This window comes from Gigantopelta aegis, chromosome 9, assembly GCF_016097555.1.
Source record: "Gigantopelta aegis isolate Gae_Host chromosome 9, Gae_host_genome, whole genome shotgun sequence".
In the NCBI taxonomy this organism is placed as follows: Eukaryota; Metazoa; Mollusca; class Gastropoda; order Neomphalida; family Peltospiridae; genus Gigantopelta; species Gigantopelta aegis.
The window spans coordinates 7797635-7815875 of NC_054707.1; the positions used below are offsets into that span (position 1 = coordinate 7797635).

At 34.7% G+C, this 18241-nt stretch overlaps 1 protein-coding gene across 1 annotated transcript in view; it reads left to right on the forward strand.

The window, feature by feature from the left end:
- Positions 1 to 16133, forward strand: part of LOC121382164 (ceramide synthase 2-like) — a 28906-nt gene extending 12773 nt beyond the window's left edge. The window contains exons 3-10 of the mRNA XM_041511675.1: positions 285 to 391; positions 1930 to 1987; positions 3401 to 3451; positions 4609 to 4701; positions 5810 to 5938; positions 8229 to 8335; positions 8817 to 8976; positions 10816 to 16133. Of these exons, the coding sequence (XP_041367609.1) occupies positions 285 to 391; positions 1930 to 1987; positions 3401 to 3451; positions 4609 to 4701; positions 5810 to 5938; positions 8229 to 8335; positions 8817 to 8976; positions 10816 to 10962 (852 nt within the window). The 3' untranslated portion in view covers positions 10963 to 16133. The remainder of the gene's footprint in view (positions 1 to 284; positions 392 to 1929; positions 1988 to 3400; positions 3452 to 4608; positions 4702 to 5809; positions 5939 to 8228; positions 8336 to 8816; positions 8977 to 10815) is intronic.
- The last annotated feature ends 2108 nt before the right edge of the window (positions 16134 to 18241 follow it).

The window sequence follows — 18241 nt, forward strand, 5'->3', positions numbered from 1 at the left end:
CAAAATCAACATTATTGTTTCGCCAGTATAACGTAAAAAGGTGAATATATAAGTATTACTTTTTCATCGGCAGTGGCGTTAACTTATGCGTTAAAGTTTTGTGTTTGTACTAGTTTCAGTAGGTCAGTGAAACTTGGTTTATAGTTGCACATATGGATGTTCATTACAGTGCACCGAAAAATGTTATGGTAGGCCAGGTATTTAATTTTTCTATTTGTATACCTTTGTGTATAGCTTTATCCTTTTTCCAATTGGTAATAATAATCTTTCTTTTCTTTCTGTAGAGAGTATGTAAGCAGACCGACATGACAGAACGGGAAGTAGAGCGGTGGTTTTTCAAACGGCGAATGAAAAATTCTCCCACTGCGATGATGAGGTTTCGGGAATGCAGGTGAACTCAAGTTTCATTATTGATCATTATTGTTAAGACTTTCCCAATGTAAGCTGTTTCCTTGAGTGTGTTAGCTCAGCACCATGGTGTTTTTAAAACAGGACAATTGTTTAGTGGTATTATATATAAAAACAAAGCTGACAAACTTCAGCGATCAGTTTTTACGTTCTATGACAACCTGATATTCAGTCAGGCAACTCAGCTCTTATGATACATCAGACAACTAAATAAATACAGTAAACTCTTTTTAAACGGTGAATGGTGGTCTGTAATGCTATACAGTTTCATTGCCCATATTGCTGGACTTTTTATTTTCCGAAATGTCCAATTTTGTCTAAATGACGTGTGTTTTGCCACTCAAAACTCCTCTGCCAGTTCTACTAGACGAGGGCGGGATGTAGCCCAGTAGTAAAGTGCTTGTCAGATACACAGTCAGTCTAGGATCGATCTCTGTCGGTGAGCCCATTGGGCTCTTTTTTGTTCCAGTCAGTGTACTATGACTAGTATATCAAAGGCCATGATATGTGCTATCCTGTCTGTAAAATGGTGCATATAAAAGATCCTTTGCTACTAATGGAAAAATGTAGCAGGTTTCCCTTCTAAGACTATATGTCAGAGTTACCAAATGTTTGACATCCAATAGCCAATAATTAATTAATAAATGTGCTCTAGTGGTGTTGTTAAACTAAACAAACTTTAGTTCTACGAGACATAACTTAATACATTTTTAAAGCCCTGAAGAAATCTGGGCAATCCAGTTTTCTGAGGGACAACCTCAATGTGTGCCTCTACTTTACCTCCAGACAACCAACCATAGCCCTTACAACTGACCACTGAAATTGTATGAAAGTAGCTAACAGTATCTTTTGATAGTAATAACTGGCCTCAGTGGTGTTGTGGTTAAGCCATCGGACATACGGCTGGTAGGTACAGGGTTCACAGCCCAATACCGGCTCCCACCCAGCGCAAGTTTTAATGACTCAATGGGTAGGTATAAGACCACTACACCATCTTCTCTCTCACTAGCCACTAACAACTAACCCACTGTCCTGGACAGACAGCCCAGATAGCTGAGGTGTGTGCTCAGGACAGCGTGCTTGAACTTTAATTGGATATAAGCACGAAAATAAGTTAAAGAAGGAAAGAAAGATGGTGTTAACACAGGAGTTATTCAAACTGTAGTTTTGTTTAAAATAATGGAGACTGACAATATTTTTTTATTGCAATAACACAAGAGTTTATTATAACTGTAGTTGTCTATATTTTGTATTTGCTAAAGGCCCCTAATATTGCAAGAATGATTGTTTTGCAAGTTGAATTTTATGATACCCATTTTTCATTTTAGGATATCATTTACATGGTTATGGCCGGTTATGCATAAAAAAAAATTCTAATGGGTTACTTGAATTTTCAATTCTCATAGGCGTGTTACTATATAATATACCTGACAACATGAGATGGCAATACAGATGTTGGTTTAAAAGTGTGTTGATATGCTTAGTTGTAATAAATGTTAATTAATTTCTGTTGTTTTTCAGCTGGCATTTCATCTTCTACAGCATCTCATTCACATACGGTCTCATTATTCTCTGGAATGTAAGTTACATTACATATCATTTATATTTAACGTGCATATTATGTAATTGTCCGACTTTCTGATATTTTTGTTGAAATTACTTCCCTTTGATGTGGGAATCAGGAAAATATGTTGATTCATTTCACTTTAATTTCATATTTCCAGTTTACTAAGGTTCATGCATGCTATTCTGGGCATACTTTTTAGATCTTAGAGCTAAGGATTAAGCATGCTATTCTGGGCACACTTTTCAGATCTAAGAACTGTCTGTCCAAGGCAGAAAATAATGGTTGATGAGAAAGAAGTCATTGTTGTGTCACATATCTACTGATATAACTACTCATGTGGTTGGGGCTGGAAATGAAATATGAATTAACCAGATTACACATTTAACCAGTTTGTTTTTAAAGCCGGAACACCCTTGAAGCCGTTATGTTGTTGAATGCTCAGTTGGCAAAACACTCGGCAGAGGTGCTTGGGTAATATCAAATCACCTCAATGGTGGACCCATTCTCTGATTAGGGCCCCCGTCGCAACCAGTATACCGTGACTGGAATATTAAAGGTCCGTCCCAACCAGTGTACCGTGACTGGAATATTAAAGGTCCGTCCCAACCAGTGCACCGTGACTGGAATATTAAAGGTCCGTCCCAACCAGTGTACTGTGACTGGAATATTAAAGGTCCGTCCCAACCAGTGTACTGTGACTGGAATATTAAAGGTCCGTCCCAACCAGTGTACTGTGATTGGAATATTAAAGGTCTATTCCAACCAGTGCACCATGACGAGCGGGATGTAGCCAAGTGGTAAAGCGCTCACTTGATGCACGGTCAGTCTAGGATCGATCCCCATCGGATGACCCATTGGGCTATTTCTCATTCCAGTCAGTGCTCCACAACTATGGTATGTACTATCCTGTCTGTGGGATGGTGAATATAAAAGATCCATTGCTGCTAATCGAAAAGAGTAGCCCATGAAGTGGTGACAGCGGGTTTCCTTTCTCAGTATCTGTGTGGTCCTTAACCATATGTCCGATGCCATATAACCATAAATAAAATGTGTTGAGTGCATCGTTAAATAAACCATTTCCTTCCTTCCATGACTGGTATATTATTTCTACTGTTCTGTTTGTAGAAAAGTGCATGTAAAAGATCCCTTACTGCTAATGGAGAAAACTATAGGTAAAAATCATTAAGTGTTTGACATCCAGTAGACGATGATTAACAAATCATATGCTGTAGTGGAGTCGAACAAAATAAAAGTGTTTCCCCATCATGTTGTAATGCAGCTGTTGATAGTTTGAGAACTGGGACACCCAAACAAATTAAGCCATGAAAAATTGGAAATACGTATACTTCATTATTTCATATGTATAGGAATCTAGAGTACTGATGTCTTCCATGTTTGTATTTTAGTTGAATTATTTTGTTTCAGAAACCGTGGTTTTCCGACACAAGATACTGCTGGGCAGGTTGGCCTCACCAGGTAACATGCTTTTTTTTTGCTTTTCTTTAGTAGAAAGATTGTTCAATGTACAAACAGGATTACAGGGTTATAAAATTCACTCCCCCATACTTGTATATGTTACATTTTTTAAAACACCAAACAGCCAAAGTGCTTCAGTGCTACTCAGTGTGTTTTTAGTAGGGTCACTTCCAGCTGTGGACCAAATTCGGTGATAAAACTGTTCGGTTCACTTCAAACCTAATTCATGTGGAAGGTTGTATAGCCCAGGGGCCTAATTCACTAAACTCTCCCAAATTGTGTATATAAATTTTTAATGAATAGCAGAACATGCGAACATGATGTTACGATGAGACAGCTCTGGTTGTTCTATAACTTTCAGAGCCTTATCTGTTAGTGGTCACCTCTTGAAGCCCACTTCATGCTTAACGTGGCTCAATGTGCATGGGGGGAACCCAGTTTGGGGGGTCAAAACCATTAGTTGTCTGTTTTGTACAACACAGTATAATATTGTAGAAATTATGTTATCGGTCCCCTTCTGGCACAACTAGAATGGACCATAGGTTTTGTCTCTGTCTGTCTATCAATCTGTCTATATCTATCTATCTATATCTATCTATCTCTATCTATCTATCTATCTATCTATCTATCTATCTATCTATCTTTGTCTGTGTGTCTGTCCCACATATAGTTTTAATCAAGATATTGAACTACAAACAATTAGATAGCTTTATTATATAGAGTTATAAATCAAGTTGATTGTCATGTGGATTGGCCTATTTTTGACAGAGTTATGGCCCTTCAACTTAAGAGACACAAGAATTTGTTGGACCAAGTAAGGGACATGTATTGCTTTAGGATTACTCTCAAAATGCTCGTTTATTACAGAAATGTTTGGTTTTCATTTTGTTTTGTTTTTTGATAAGCTGACACAATTATGTAACATGATAACTGCTGGCTCCTACTGGAACATATTTCGGATTAGCCAATTTTCAGAAAAGTATTAAAATGTGGTTAATTTAAGGGATATTAGCCAGAGCTAAAAGTAGTAGCCACTTTGTATAAAAATTAGTCATGGACTAATTTGGCAATGGACAGAGTGAGCCCTGATTTCAAAAACTGTAATGTTGAGACGTGATAGTTGAGTGTGTGAATTTGTGCTGCTTCTTATTTTTCAGCCGGTCACGAACGATCTCTACTACCTGTACCTCATGGAACTCAGCTTCTACTGGAGTCTCATCTTTACTCTCGTCTACGACGTCAAACGCAAGGTACGATCAACGGCTTTTCTGTCATTCAGTGTCACAAACTTTGTTTTATTCATACTTGTGTAATCCAGGACAATTTTTCACAAAACATCGTAAGCCTAGTTTTGCACATAAACATAAATCTACCACTAATCCATAATTCTTATTATTAATAACAGGGCGGGACATAGCACAGTGGTAAAGTGCTCGCTTTATGTGTGGTCAATCTGGGATCGATACCCATCGGTGGGCCCATTGGGCTATTTCTCATTCCAGCCAGTGCACCGCAACTTGTATACCAAAGGCTATGGTATATGTTATCCTGTCTGTGAGATGGTACATAAAAAAAGATCCTTTGCTACTAATGGAGTAAATGTTTCCTCTCAAAGACTACGTATCAAAATTTAAAAATGTGAGACATCCAAAGCCGATGATTAATAAATTAATGTGCTCTTGTGGTGTCCTTAAACAAAACAACATTCAATTGTAACCTTTTGCTAGTCACAGACTTACACTTCTTCTGATTTGTGAAATTGGCTTCTGGACTTGTCTGGTTAAAGCTGTGTTAATATATCATTCAGGACTTCACAAAATTGAAGTCCTATTAAATATTATTTAATTTGGGACTTTACAAGTTGAAGTTTTTATAATTGTGTAATTCTTGATTTCACGAAGTTGAACTTGTATTAATTTGTAATTCAGAACTTGCAACATTGAATTTGTATTATTCTTTTGTAATTTGATGTTTCACAATTTTTAAGATTTATTAATTATTGTCTAATTCAGGATTTCATTAGTTGAAGTTTGATTATGTAATTCTTGATATTACAAGGTTAAAGTTTGATCATTTTTAATTAAGAACTTTGCAAAGTTGAAGTTGTATCAATTATTTGTTATTCAGGATTTCACAAAGTTGAAGTTCTGTTAATTATTGGCTTATTCAGGATTTCATAAGTTGAAGTTCTTTTAATATTAATTTTTTTCATCAGAATTTTTATTTTGTAATTTTGGATTTCGAAAAGTTGAAAGTCTGTTTTGTAATTCAACCCTTCAAAAAGATGAAGTTCTAATAAATTGTAATTCAGTTGTCACAAAGTTGAAGTTCTGTTAATTGTAATTTTTATTACTTCAGGACTTCAAGGAGATGGTCATTCACCATGTCGCCACGATGGTGTTGGTGTATTTCTCGTGGGTCATCAACTTTGTCCGCGTCGGCACACTGATATTCGTGATTCACGATGCATCCGATCACTGGATGGCGGTATGAACAGCACTTGTGTCTTTCTTTCACATTCATGTGCTCTAGTGGTGTTGTTAAACAAAACAAAATTTAACTTTGTTTCAGATCTGTCCTTTAAATAATTTATTGATCTATTTTTCTTTAGTGTTTTCTACTTCTTTTCCATTTTTTTAGATATCTGGCAATAAGATTAGATTGTAGTAATTTCTTAACAGTATGTGGTCCTCTCACAACAGTGAATGCAAGCCACTAAGTATTTATGGGTTAGGCAAATTCAAACTTAGGTAACCCTTTTTGTTTTTGAATAAACTGTCGTTGTCATGTTAGGGGCTCAAAATAGTATGTAAAATATAGTCTGCTCTTATTTTTATTAAAATATGTCCTGTTAAGGGGGAAAATATGACCTGTTAAGGGGGAAAATATGACCTATTAGGGGGGAAATATGTCCTCTTAAGGGGGAAAATATGTCTTCTTAAGGGGGAAACTATGACCTGTTAAGGGGGAAAATATGTCCTGTTAATGGGGAAATATGTCCTGTTGAGGGAGAAAATATGTCCTGTTAAAAAGTAAGACAACATGTGAGGCGCGAAAAATTAAGATGTGATGCATATTTTAGAGCATTATGGAATTAAAATATAACAGAATCACGAGCTAAATTGCAGGTGAGATATTAAGCGTGTATGCATTTGTCTCTTGAATAATGACGATTGCAAGCCATTCTCAGATATAAGCATGTACTCTTCCTTAAATATGGCTTGGAAATGTTTATACAGTGAAATCTCTCAAGACCGGACCCTCTGTAAACCAGAATTCCCTGAAAACCAGACGTTTTACAGAGTCCCTTTTTAAAAACCAGTACAGAATGTAACCTTACTAAACCGGATCCCTCTTAAAACCGGACAGTCGTCTTGGTCCCAATGGTATCCGGTTTAGAAGGGTTTCACTGTATTTGAAAGTGCTCGATGAATTTGTAGGTGATGATGGTAGTGAAAATAATTATAACATGACTAGAACTGAGTAAATTTCATCAGTAAATACTATACAGTTTTGTAAAATGACAATGTACCTTTACTATATTTTTTTAATGTAACATTAGTTTATTTGTGAGTGGCATTAGGTTTGTGCCACCTTATCTAAGTTGCAGGCATATGATTCTTCTGCTAATTGGCGGACTTCCACTTTTTAAAAATTTCCCTTATAAATATTCTGCACTCGATTACGTGGCTTTGGCACGCATGTATAATTTTCAGCTTTTTTAGAAATGTTTCAATCACATGCCTGAAGTTCATATTAATATGATATTTCTTGAGTACTGAGTTCATCTTTATTGTTTTTCTCTTTGTAACTAGTCACCCTAGACTGTTGCCATGACTACGTTCATGTATTGCACACCTTCAATCTATGTAATAGATGTGAACAAGTCTTGAGGGGTCGGAATCTAAATGGTCAGTACAGCAATCACATGAAGTGCCTGGATCATACTTACCTATTGAACCACTTTGGTACACTCATTCTAGGATTGTTTTGTATTTTCTGATCCAACCAGTGCCCACAGGGCTTCTAGATTATGGTAGCCTCACTCCCATGGCTAGTGATATTCAATGTTGGGCTAGTAAATAACTACTATTGTCATGCCCGACGGTTAGTGAAGACAATTGTTAAATGTTGCAGTTAAGTCTTATTTTGTAAATGTGAATATCCTGCCCCCACCCCAACCCCCCAATGTTAGTGTTTTTAAGCTCTGTCTCCCTCTTTAGGTGACCTATCTGATTATAACTATTATTTAGTAAAATTGTATTAACTTAAGGTAGAGTAGGGCTAGTGAATTTTTAATCATGGCTAGTACATTTTTTAAATCACTGATCCCATGGCTAGTGGATTTTGTAAAAATTCTAGAAGCTCAGAGTGCCCCACAGTTGATATATCAAAGGTCATGGTATTTGCTATCCTGTCTGTCGGAAAGCACATAAAAGATCCCTTGCTACTAATGGAAAACAGAATGTAGCGGATTTCTAAGACTACAACGTCAGACTTGTTTGACATCCAATAGCCGATGATTAATAAATTAGTGTGCTCTAGTGGTGTGATTAAAAAAATAATAAATAGTCTTGAAATCTGATGTCTAGTGATTCTTTACACGAAACATTTTGTATTTAAAAGTTTGATTAGCCGGATTACTAATCACTTTCCAATTGTGTAACAATGCATGAAATTTACATAGTTAATTATGACGCAATACTTTACTAAGTGTTCCTGCACTAGTGCCAGGTATTTGATGATATGTTTTTCTTTTGGGTTTTTTCACTTGCAGGCTGCAAAGATGGCTAAGTACTGCAAACGTCAAATGCTGTGTGAATTTCTCTTCTTCACCTTCCTGGCCATATGGGTGGTGTGCCGACTTATTTTTTTCCCATTCTGGTACACAATTTTTATATTTCCTTTCTCTCTAATCAATGTTGTAACAAATAAATATTCTTCCTAAAACATCAAGTAGCTTAAGTGCAAACGTTAGATGGTGTGTTATCCTGTTTTCTCTAGATAACATGACATCTGACTTCATTTTGTGATAACATTAACCCTCTCTAGTCTATGACATTATTTTGAATAACAAAGGACAGATGACTACATTTGAAATTAACATTAACGCTATCACAGCTGTGATGAAATTTAGCTTCATAAAAGATAGATATAGCGTATAACAGTGACTCCCATATTTTAACAGCATTCACCCTATAACATTATTTATAACAATATTTAGCATAGCAAAAATAGAACCCCAGTAATATAATATAACAGCAGCGATGGGGTTTTTTTAATATATATATTTATACTTTTTGGCACCTTCCTATGCTCATGATATAGCGTTGTAACCACACTTACTTCCCTTTGATGTTTTCAGGGTGCTGCATACTACATATGTTGAATTATGGACTGAAATATCTGGCCTCGGTTACGCCTTTTACATGTTCAACGGGTTGCTGTTTGTGTTACAAATTCTTCATATCATTTGGTCATACTTCATTGTGCGTGTTCTCGTACAAAAGATCAGGTGTGGCAAGGTAAGAATGCAGTCATCGTTAAAGAGACGGACCCTAGTTTTTAAACACTACGGCCTGTGTTTCACTAGTAGAATAATTTTTGTTAACGGAAATCAGACAATACTTTGATATTATTTAGATTACCAATTTCCATATATCTGATGTGTTTCTGGTTATCATGGTGTATCTAATACTATAAAATGCATTTTTCATATAATCAAAAAAGCACATGCCTCAATGTTATATTAAAAGGGACATTTTTCATGTGCATAGTTTCCCACAGAATGTAGAAAATGGGCGGATCAAAAAATGTATTCTATCGTAATCAATAGCATTGTTTCCACATGAGTAGCGTGTTCTTTTCGGTAACCATATCTGTATTACATCAAAAACCATACACATGGAAAATGGTCCAACTGTATCTACAATGTTCATTTATAATTTGTGAGTTACATGTGAATACTTAATATTCAGCTAAATGCTACACAATTTAATGAAATAATAAACTAATTAAATTTTTAAAATGGCAAAAACTTAACACTGCAGCTAAATAAAAATTATTGGTTGTCCACAAATGCAAAAATTTAACATTGGAGTCAAATGCAAAAAATAGATGCCATTATCACTGGAAACATAATATCTATATCTTGCCTTAATGACTTGATGAAAATGAGACAATAATTAATCAAAAACAGTTTTAATAGATGATTAGTCACCTACTGATCTAACCAGAGGAGACTACAGGTTTTTCTCCATCTGTCTGTCTGTCTGTCCCACATGTTTTTCTGAACGTTTTTTTCCACCATGCCTCAAGATATTGAACTGAAATTTTGTGTAAACTGTTACCATTTTTGACAGGGTTATGGCCCTTGAACTAGGAGATCTGAAAATGTCTTGGTCCTGGTAGGGAACGTGTATTGCATTAACACTAGCTGTACTCCAGGAATACTTGTTACACTTTAATATTGCCTTAACCATATGTCCGACGCCATATAAATAAAAATGTGTTGAGTGCATCGTTAAATAAAACATTTTCTTCCTTTAATGTTGATTAAAATTAGGGTGAAAAAAAAAAAAAAAGTCACGTTTACTTACGGGCATTTGTGGCCAGCTGTCCAGTATTTTTGTCCATTATTCCCAATAACAGTGTTTTTCCTAATAGAATTTTTAAAAAACAACTACGATTCATATCCCAAAACGATCAAATTTATTATCAAATTAGCTGTCACAATCAGCTATCGATCCCTGAAAATGACCGCGACATGCTGCCATTGTTGTCAAGCTAAAATACTTGCCAAAAAACTATTTTTAAATTCAAAATTCCAATGTATTTTCCATTAAAAAACCCTAAAAACTAAAGATATAGGAAACTGAGTTGTCTTCTGTTTCCTATTATATAATTGTTTCCGGTGAGTGTCATGTTTAAAACAGCGGGAAATATCAATTGAGGAATCCACTGTATACAGTGTACAGTATGTCGACTGGCGTGATGTCGGGCGAGATATCTCACCCACAGTAGTCAGAAGGTTAATTACTTAAAATGACATTATACTTGAATTCTTAAAGTTTTTCATACACTTTGATTTCTATACAAACTTTTAAAATATACTTTACCTTGATTTATGTATTGTATTATACTTTTTCCCGCAGCTCCTTACACTGTGGTTTTACATTATTGTATAAATAATAATTTATATACTCACCTTTTGTGACACTCAATAGCCAATGTGTATTTTTGTATTTTAAGCATTCATTCATTCATTCATTCATTCATTCATTCATTCATTATACATGAATTCCTATTGGCGACTTTGTCCTTGTTTCCCATAGACAGTCATATATTTGTTGTTGTTTTCCCAGGTACAGAAAGATACTCGCAGCGATACGGAGAGTGATGATGGGCAGTCGGATGAGGCGGGGGACTCGAACAGAGTCTCGAACCACGTTAGTAACGGATCATTGAACTCTCTACAACACAGAAATATTAACACGGCCAAGACGAAGTGATCGTCTCACCTCTACACTGCTCTCCCGTCATCTGTTTAGAGTGCTCGTAGCCGAGTATTTCATTAATTAGGTCTTCATCTACACAGTTTTCTACTGGTCTAGGAGCTAATATTACTTTTCTTTTTTTCCTCCCTTTTTTTATTAAGATATATTTGTTAAACAATTATTTAAAATGTATTTTAGAGGGGGTTTTGGTAATTGTTTTTGTTAGGGTTTTTTCTAGAACGTATGTGTTTCTTAATAATAAGGATAAGTTGATTTGTTTTGATTTTTTTTATTGATTTTTTTTTTGTCACAGTATAAATGTTGTATATTTTAAGAGCAACAGACATGTACACATTTTAAGCCACAAAGTTCTGACAACAAAAGCAATATTTGATTAATAACACCCCTGCTCATTGGTTAATCATTGGAAGGTTAGTCATGTGGTAGATACACTATTTAATGTGTAAGTCAACAGAAATTCAAATAATTAGTCTAAGAAATTAAAAAATAACAAAACAATTACCTTGACATCTGACCTTGTCAATTGACAGTAACTTATCTCCATTATATATAATGTGAGGCAGGTTTCAGTGACCTTGACCTCTTTTGAGACTCGACATAGTAACTTGTCTTCACTGCTTGTAAATACTTGATTGATAACACAGGTTTTAACCTTGACCTTGATCTTTGACATTGTGTCTCAACAGAGTAGCTAGTTTTCACTTCATGTAAATAATCAGTTGGTGAGGCAGGCTTTATCGACCTTGACCTACTTTCTTCACTAGTAACTCGAGTCCACTGTAGAAACTCATTCAGTGATAGCTATTAATTATTTTTTTTTTAATAACCCACCAAGTTGTTCACAATGAATGAAGCTAAACAACTGCAAGTGCTACTGTTTGTTAGTCATGTTTAAAGTGCATATAGTAGTTGTTTTTTTATGAATAAAAAGTCATATGAGATTGATTTTGCACAGTCGTAAACAATCAATTGAAGGGTGTATGTAATTGAATGAACTGTGTGAAACTACAATTTATTAACATTGTGTACTTGTTCACTTAGATATATATTTGTATGTAAATGTGAGAATTCATTTGATAATGTAATTATTAACCTGTCATGTATTTTCAAATGGGTTATATAAAGTCTTGTAATATGGCTCTAATAAGACAAAAAACTCTTGACCGAAAATGTTGGGATTTGTCACAGATTACAAGTTATGTAAGCTATCTAAAATGATACTAATTTGTTTTTCCGTCATCTTTTTTTTCAAATTAAAATTTAAGAAAAAACAATTATACTTTCGAAACTAGATACATACATTCTTTGGAGCAGTCTCCACAAATTAATAGATTTATGATTTTATAAATATTTGATGTAATTTTTTTTATTTCATTTGGATCTGAAACTTAATACAGGGATTTTTAGGAGCAGTCTCCACAAATTAATAGAGATTTCTGAATTTAGAAATATTTTAATTTTAATATGTTTATTTTGGTTAGATCAGAAACTTTGTACAATGTACAACTGTGGGTGTTTGTTTTGGAGATAATAAGTGTGACTTGAGATTCTTAGTTAGAACGTTGATCTATTTTGTTTCAAATGGTACAACTGTTGTGGTGTAAGTGTTCATGGGACTGTCCTCAGTTTTCAGCCATTGTTAAGATCTTTCCAACAGAAGCTTTTTTTTTAACAACAAATCTGCAATGTTATATGTTCTTGTTTACATAATCAGTGTCTATGTTCATTGTGTTGTACAGTGTCCTAATACTTGTAGTAACTCGGCACTGAATTTACAACGCCTGTTTATGTTTTACACGCATGTAACTACAGACATTTACAGTGCTTAAACACTTGAGCCTATATTTTCTAAGCCATTTTAGCGCTATGGAATCGTAAAACCATCATAGGTTTTGACGTCACTACAGCACATTCTACAGTGACGTCACTACAGCACATTCTACAGTGACGTCATAGCTTACGATGATTTTACGATTTCATAGGATAAGATTGCTTCAAAAATATGGGCCTAGCCTCTAAGTAAGAAAAACAGGCTATGTAAATTGTCTTCATTGTATAGTATACAGAATTATTGAGAGGTAAAATCTAGTTTGGGTTATTACAAACAGGACAACCAAAAACACCCTAAGTAGACAGCGTATACAGATACTGAGATTCTAAATAAGAAAATGTGTTTATTAGTCGGGAATATCTTGCAGTGGGAACATACTCGTGACAGTCCCTTTAAGAAGCGAGATTGAATATTCATGAGAGTCAGATTGTAACCTGTTGTATTTTTAGTGCTATTCCTTTCTGGAGATGAAATATTAGAAAATAGAACTGTTAAGTAGATGAGTGGTTTACAGTTATTGTTACATTCAAGCTATTTACACACATTTTGGATACTCCTTTATGTTATATCCTTCTCTTGCAATTACTTTTCCTTCAAGTCAGTTTGCGGTAAGATCTTGTTTCTTATAACTTAATCAGTGTATCTTGTTATTATTTATTTTAATATTTATCACTGCACAATAAGGACATTGTATCTGATTTTCTCTTGTAGATAAATAGACGTTTTAAATAATTAACTTCTTAATAATTGAAAATATTTTCTCTACATTGAAATCTCTTTTAATATTTATCACTGTACAATAATGACATAGTATCTGATTTTTTCTTGTATATAAGTACATGTAGATGTTTGAAATAATTAATTTAATTAATTAAAGATATTTTTTCTGCATAGAAATCTCCTAGTCTCAAATTTACTTAATATTGCATTTTTACAGTTTAATCCTTCTGCTTAATAACAATATGTAATCGTATACGGTTTGAGGTTCTACATAAGGCTTGCCGTGTTATGCTTGTGGATTGGGCTACAGTTTTATGCATGTTTTATAATCTGAATAAGGATGTATCTGAATAAGGATGTGTCATATGATCGCATATTGTAAAGTGGAGGCTATAATCCCATCACTGAATTTATTCTTTATTTTTAAAGGTGTGTTATGAAAGTTCCATTTGCCATATTTTGATATTTTTTACATTAGAATGATTTCTGCCGCATTCCTCCATTTTGTAATGTTTATGACGATCTAGGCAGGGATTTGAACCTGTAGACATTGGCATGTTGTGGAGTGGGATCTAGCTCAGTTGGCAAAATGCTCAGCTGAAGTGTTTTGGTTGCAGGATTATTGGTAGGGGGGGGAAACATACCCAATATCTGACACCCTTAATCTGTTGACTGCACTATATGGGTTGCCTACTAAAAATCCCAAAATGTCTGCTAATGAATAACATTATTTGGTTGTATATTTTTATGGCCATGTTATAATCTTTACATTTCAAAACAAAAAGTAACAAATAATTTTGACCATACATGCAACTTTGATACAGCCCCTTTAAGTATCTCATTTCTTTCTCTCACTCAGTGCATTTCTCCCCTATTCAGTGGACTGGGCTATAATTTTCCATTGTGTTCAGTGTCTCCATTTTTAGGTCTCATGATGATTTCTCTATCTTTTGTCTTTCACTCAAAGAGTCGGGAGGTCCTTTCAATTGTTATTTTATCCAAATGATCTTGTTGAGTGTTCATGAAAAGACCAAATGGTTAAACTTTTCTAGTTATTTCTAATTACCAGAGTCACTGCATTTGACTATTTAGTAAATGGTATCGATCTAGTCCTAATAGTGCCAGTAACAAATGCTCCAGTGCTGTAGTTGATTTAGTATCTTTTTATTATCTTTTTTTTAATATCCAATACTTTTCAAGGTGAGCATTTGTCGGAAATATAGAGCGGCCCATACATGATCAATATTATTTCATAGTATTTCGATATTGACAGTGTTATTGACCACATTTTGGTGATAGTGACAGTTTGTGCAAAATATTTACGAAATGAAATCCATGTTGATTTGGTTTTATTGATAATTGCATAATAAAATCACAGTTGCTATCTATGATCAGAGTTCTCTGCCTTTACATAGTGAAAACAGGTGCACACACGAATGTATTATTGCGCAATGTTATTGATCTGTTGGTGGCCGACATATTTTGACAAAATATTGATGTGTATGGGCCACTTAAGTGTTTGACAACTGTTGTGTGGCAATAGAGGTGATATTAGTAGCCAAATATTCAGCACCCCCTTGTCTTAGTTGTTTGGGGAGAAGGGATTTATCTATGAAACTTTTGACGATGTTTTCTGCTCCTATCTACAGCACTGACAATGTTAATGTTCTTGACCCATTTTGTCAATTTTTGTGTTCATTTATTTGTGCAATATTATTTTTCTGTTTAATGCATATCACAATGGTTTATAAATAACTGGAAAATATAAATTATGTACTTAATGAAAAGAGATCTTGATTCTGTATAACACATGTAAAAACAAGTACTTAAACTAGTCAATATTATATCAAGAAGTTTTTCCATAGCAATATCTTCATTAACAAATATACTATGTAATTTTTTGTTATTGATGAATTTTTCCATTGCAATATATTTGTTTAAAAAAACACGAAAATACTCAAATGCATGTAATGCAATTCTTATTGATGAAATGAAACATCTGAATAATATATATTCTCAAACTGATCCTAATGGTTTAAACCATGGTTGATTCTGTTCAATATTTTTTTTAAATAGCTGTATCAAGACTTTAGTTTGTGAATGACTCGGGAGAGAAAAACATGTCACTCCTTAAAATGTCAAAACAGTAACAAAGCATATCCTGATGGAAATAAATAAGGGATCACACCAACACAACAGAAAAGTATCAGGAAGTTAACTGTATCACAGACCTTCAATCCCACATTTCTGACATTCAATCCCACATTACTGACATTCAGTCTCACATTACTGACATTCAATCCCACATTACTGACATTCAATCCCACATTACTGACATTCAATCCCACATTTCTGACATTCAATCCCACATTACTGACATTCAGTCACATTACTGACATTCAATCCCACATTACTGACATTCAATGCCACATTACTGACATTCAATCCCACATTTCTGACATTCAATCCAACAATACTGACATTTAGTCCTACATTTCTGACATTCAGTCCCACATTACTGACATTCAATCCCACATTACTGACATTCAATCCCACATTACTGACATTCAGTCCCACATCACTGACATTCAGTCCCACATCACTGACATTCAGTCCCACATTTTTGACATTCAGTCCCACATCACTGACATTCAATCCCACATCACTGACATTCAGTCCCATATACTGACATTCAGTCCCACATTACTGACATTCAATCCCACATTACTGACATTCAATCCCACATACTGACATTCAATCCCACATACAGACATTCAATCCCACATTTCTGACATTCAGTCCCACATACTGACATTCAGTCCCACATTTCCGACATTCAATCCCACATTACTGACATTTAATCCCACATCACTGACATTCAATCCCACATACTGACATTCAATCCCACATTACTGACATTCAGTCCATATTACTGACATTCAATCCCACATACTGACATTCAATCCCACATTTCTGACATTCAATCCCACATACTGACATTCAATCCCATATTACTGACATTCAATCCCACATACTGACATTCAATCCCACATTACTGACATTCAATCCCACATACTGACATTCAATCCCACATACTGACATTCAATCCCACATTACTGACATTCAATTCCATTCAATCCCACATACTGACATATTTGTACTTTATACAGATATTGGGGCGGGATGTAGCCCAGTGGTAAAGTGCCTGCTTGATGCACGGTCAGTCTGGGATTGATCCTTGTCGGTGGGGCCAATGCACCACGACTGGTATATCAAAGGCCGTGGTATGTGCTATTCTTCTGAAGGATCGTGCATATAAAAGATCCCTTGTTACTTATGGAAAAATGTAGAGGGTTTCCTCTTTAAAGCTATATGTCAAAATTACCAAATGTTTGACATCCAATAGCCAATGATTAATAAATCGATGTACTCTAGTGGTGTTGTTAAACAAAACAAACTAAACTAATGGCCGGTGATAAATAAATTAATGTGTTCTAGTGGTGTCGTTAAACAAATCAAACTTTATTATACAGATATGACGCTAATAGTCACTGAAATTTTTGTTTACAGTACTAAGTAATTGTTCCCTTATTTCTTTCTCTGAGTATTACTCCTCAGAATGACTGGAGAGCAATCACACAATTGAACATGATTAAATGTCTTGACTAATACTGATTTATAATCTACATCCGTAATGTCTTAGATGTAACATCATTTGCTTTCAAGATGATTGAGTTGCCATATTTTTCTAGCCTGAGATTAAATTCACAGGGAAACTTGTGCCCTTCAAAAACTTTGAATGTCCGCATGTACATAGTTTCTAAATGTATATTGGTATTTGTGGAAATATTAAACAGACTTCACTTAGCATTATGATTTAAATATTGCTTCTAAAATATTTCTCTTAAGCTGTCCATACGACAGTTCAATAAATCACTTTTTTCATCATGTACTGAGTAACATTAATGTATACTAAAAATAAATATGCAAATTAGGTAACAGTTTATGTATAATTACTTAAATACTACCACAGTTTGTTTAGAATTCTGTACTTTCTTGAATTGATGCTGAAATAAAATATATTTATATTTTATACAGCCATAGCTCATTTTTTAAAAGGAATTTGTCATTGCTTGTCTTTTATAGGTTATATTATGGTATGGTGTTGTCCATCTGTCTGTCTGTCTGTCATTTGTTTTGTCTGGATTGTATCTTGGATACTGATGCATGCAGGACCGTCAAACCCCACATGCATGAACATGCATAGCATTATTAGGTCACTGTGACCTACTTTTTCATGGATTACTTGATAGGACATCCTTGTCTGGGCCTACTTCTCGCTCCAGCCAGTGCACCTCAACTGGTACATCAAAGGCTGTGGTATGTGATATCCTGTCTATGGGATGGTGCATATAAAAGATCCTTTGCTGTTAATCGAAAAAGAGTAGCCCATGAAGTGGCAACAGCAGGTTTCCTCCCTCAGTATCTATGTGGTCCTTAAATAAAACATTTCCTTCCTTGTGTGGGCCACATCTTCCTTAATAGTGTATGCATGACCATCTAACCTCATTAGCAGGAACAACTAGGGATGATGGTATGTTGCGTACTAATACTAGGTCACTGTGACCTACTTTTCACATTATTGCACACGAAAGGAAATTTGTTTTGGGCAATATCTATCTTATTAAATCATTAAGAATCATCAAACCTTGCATGCAAGTA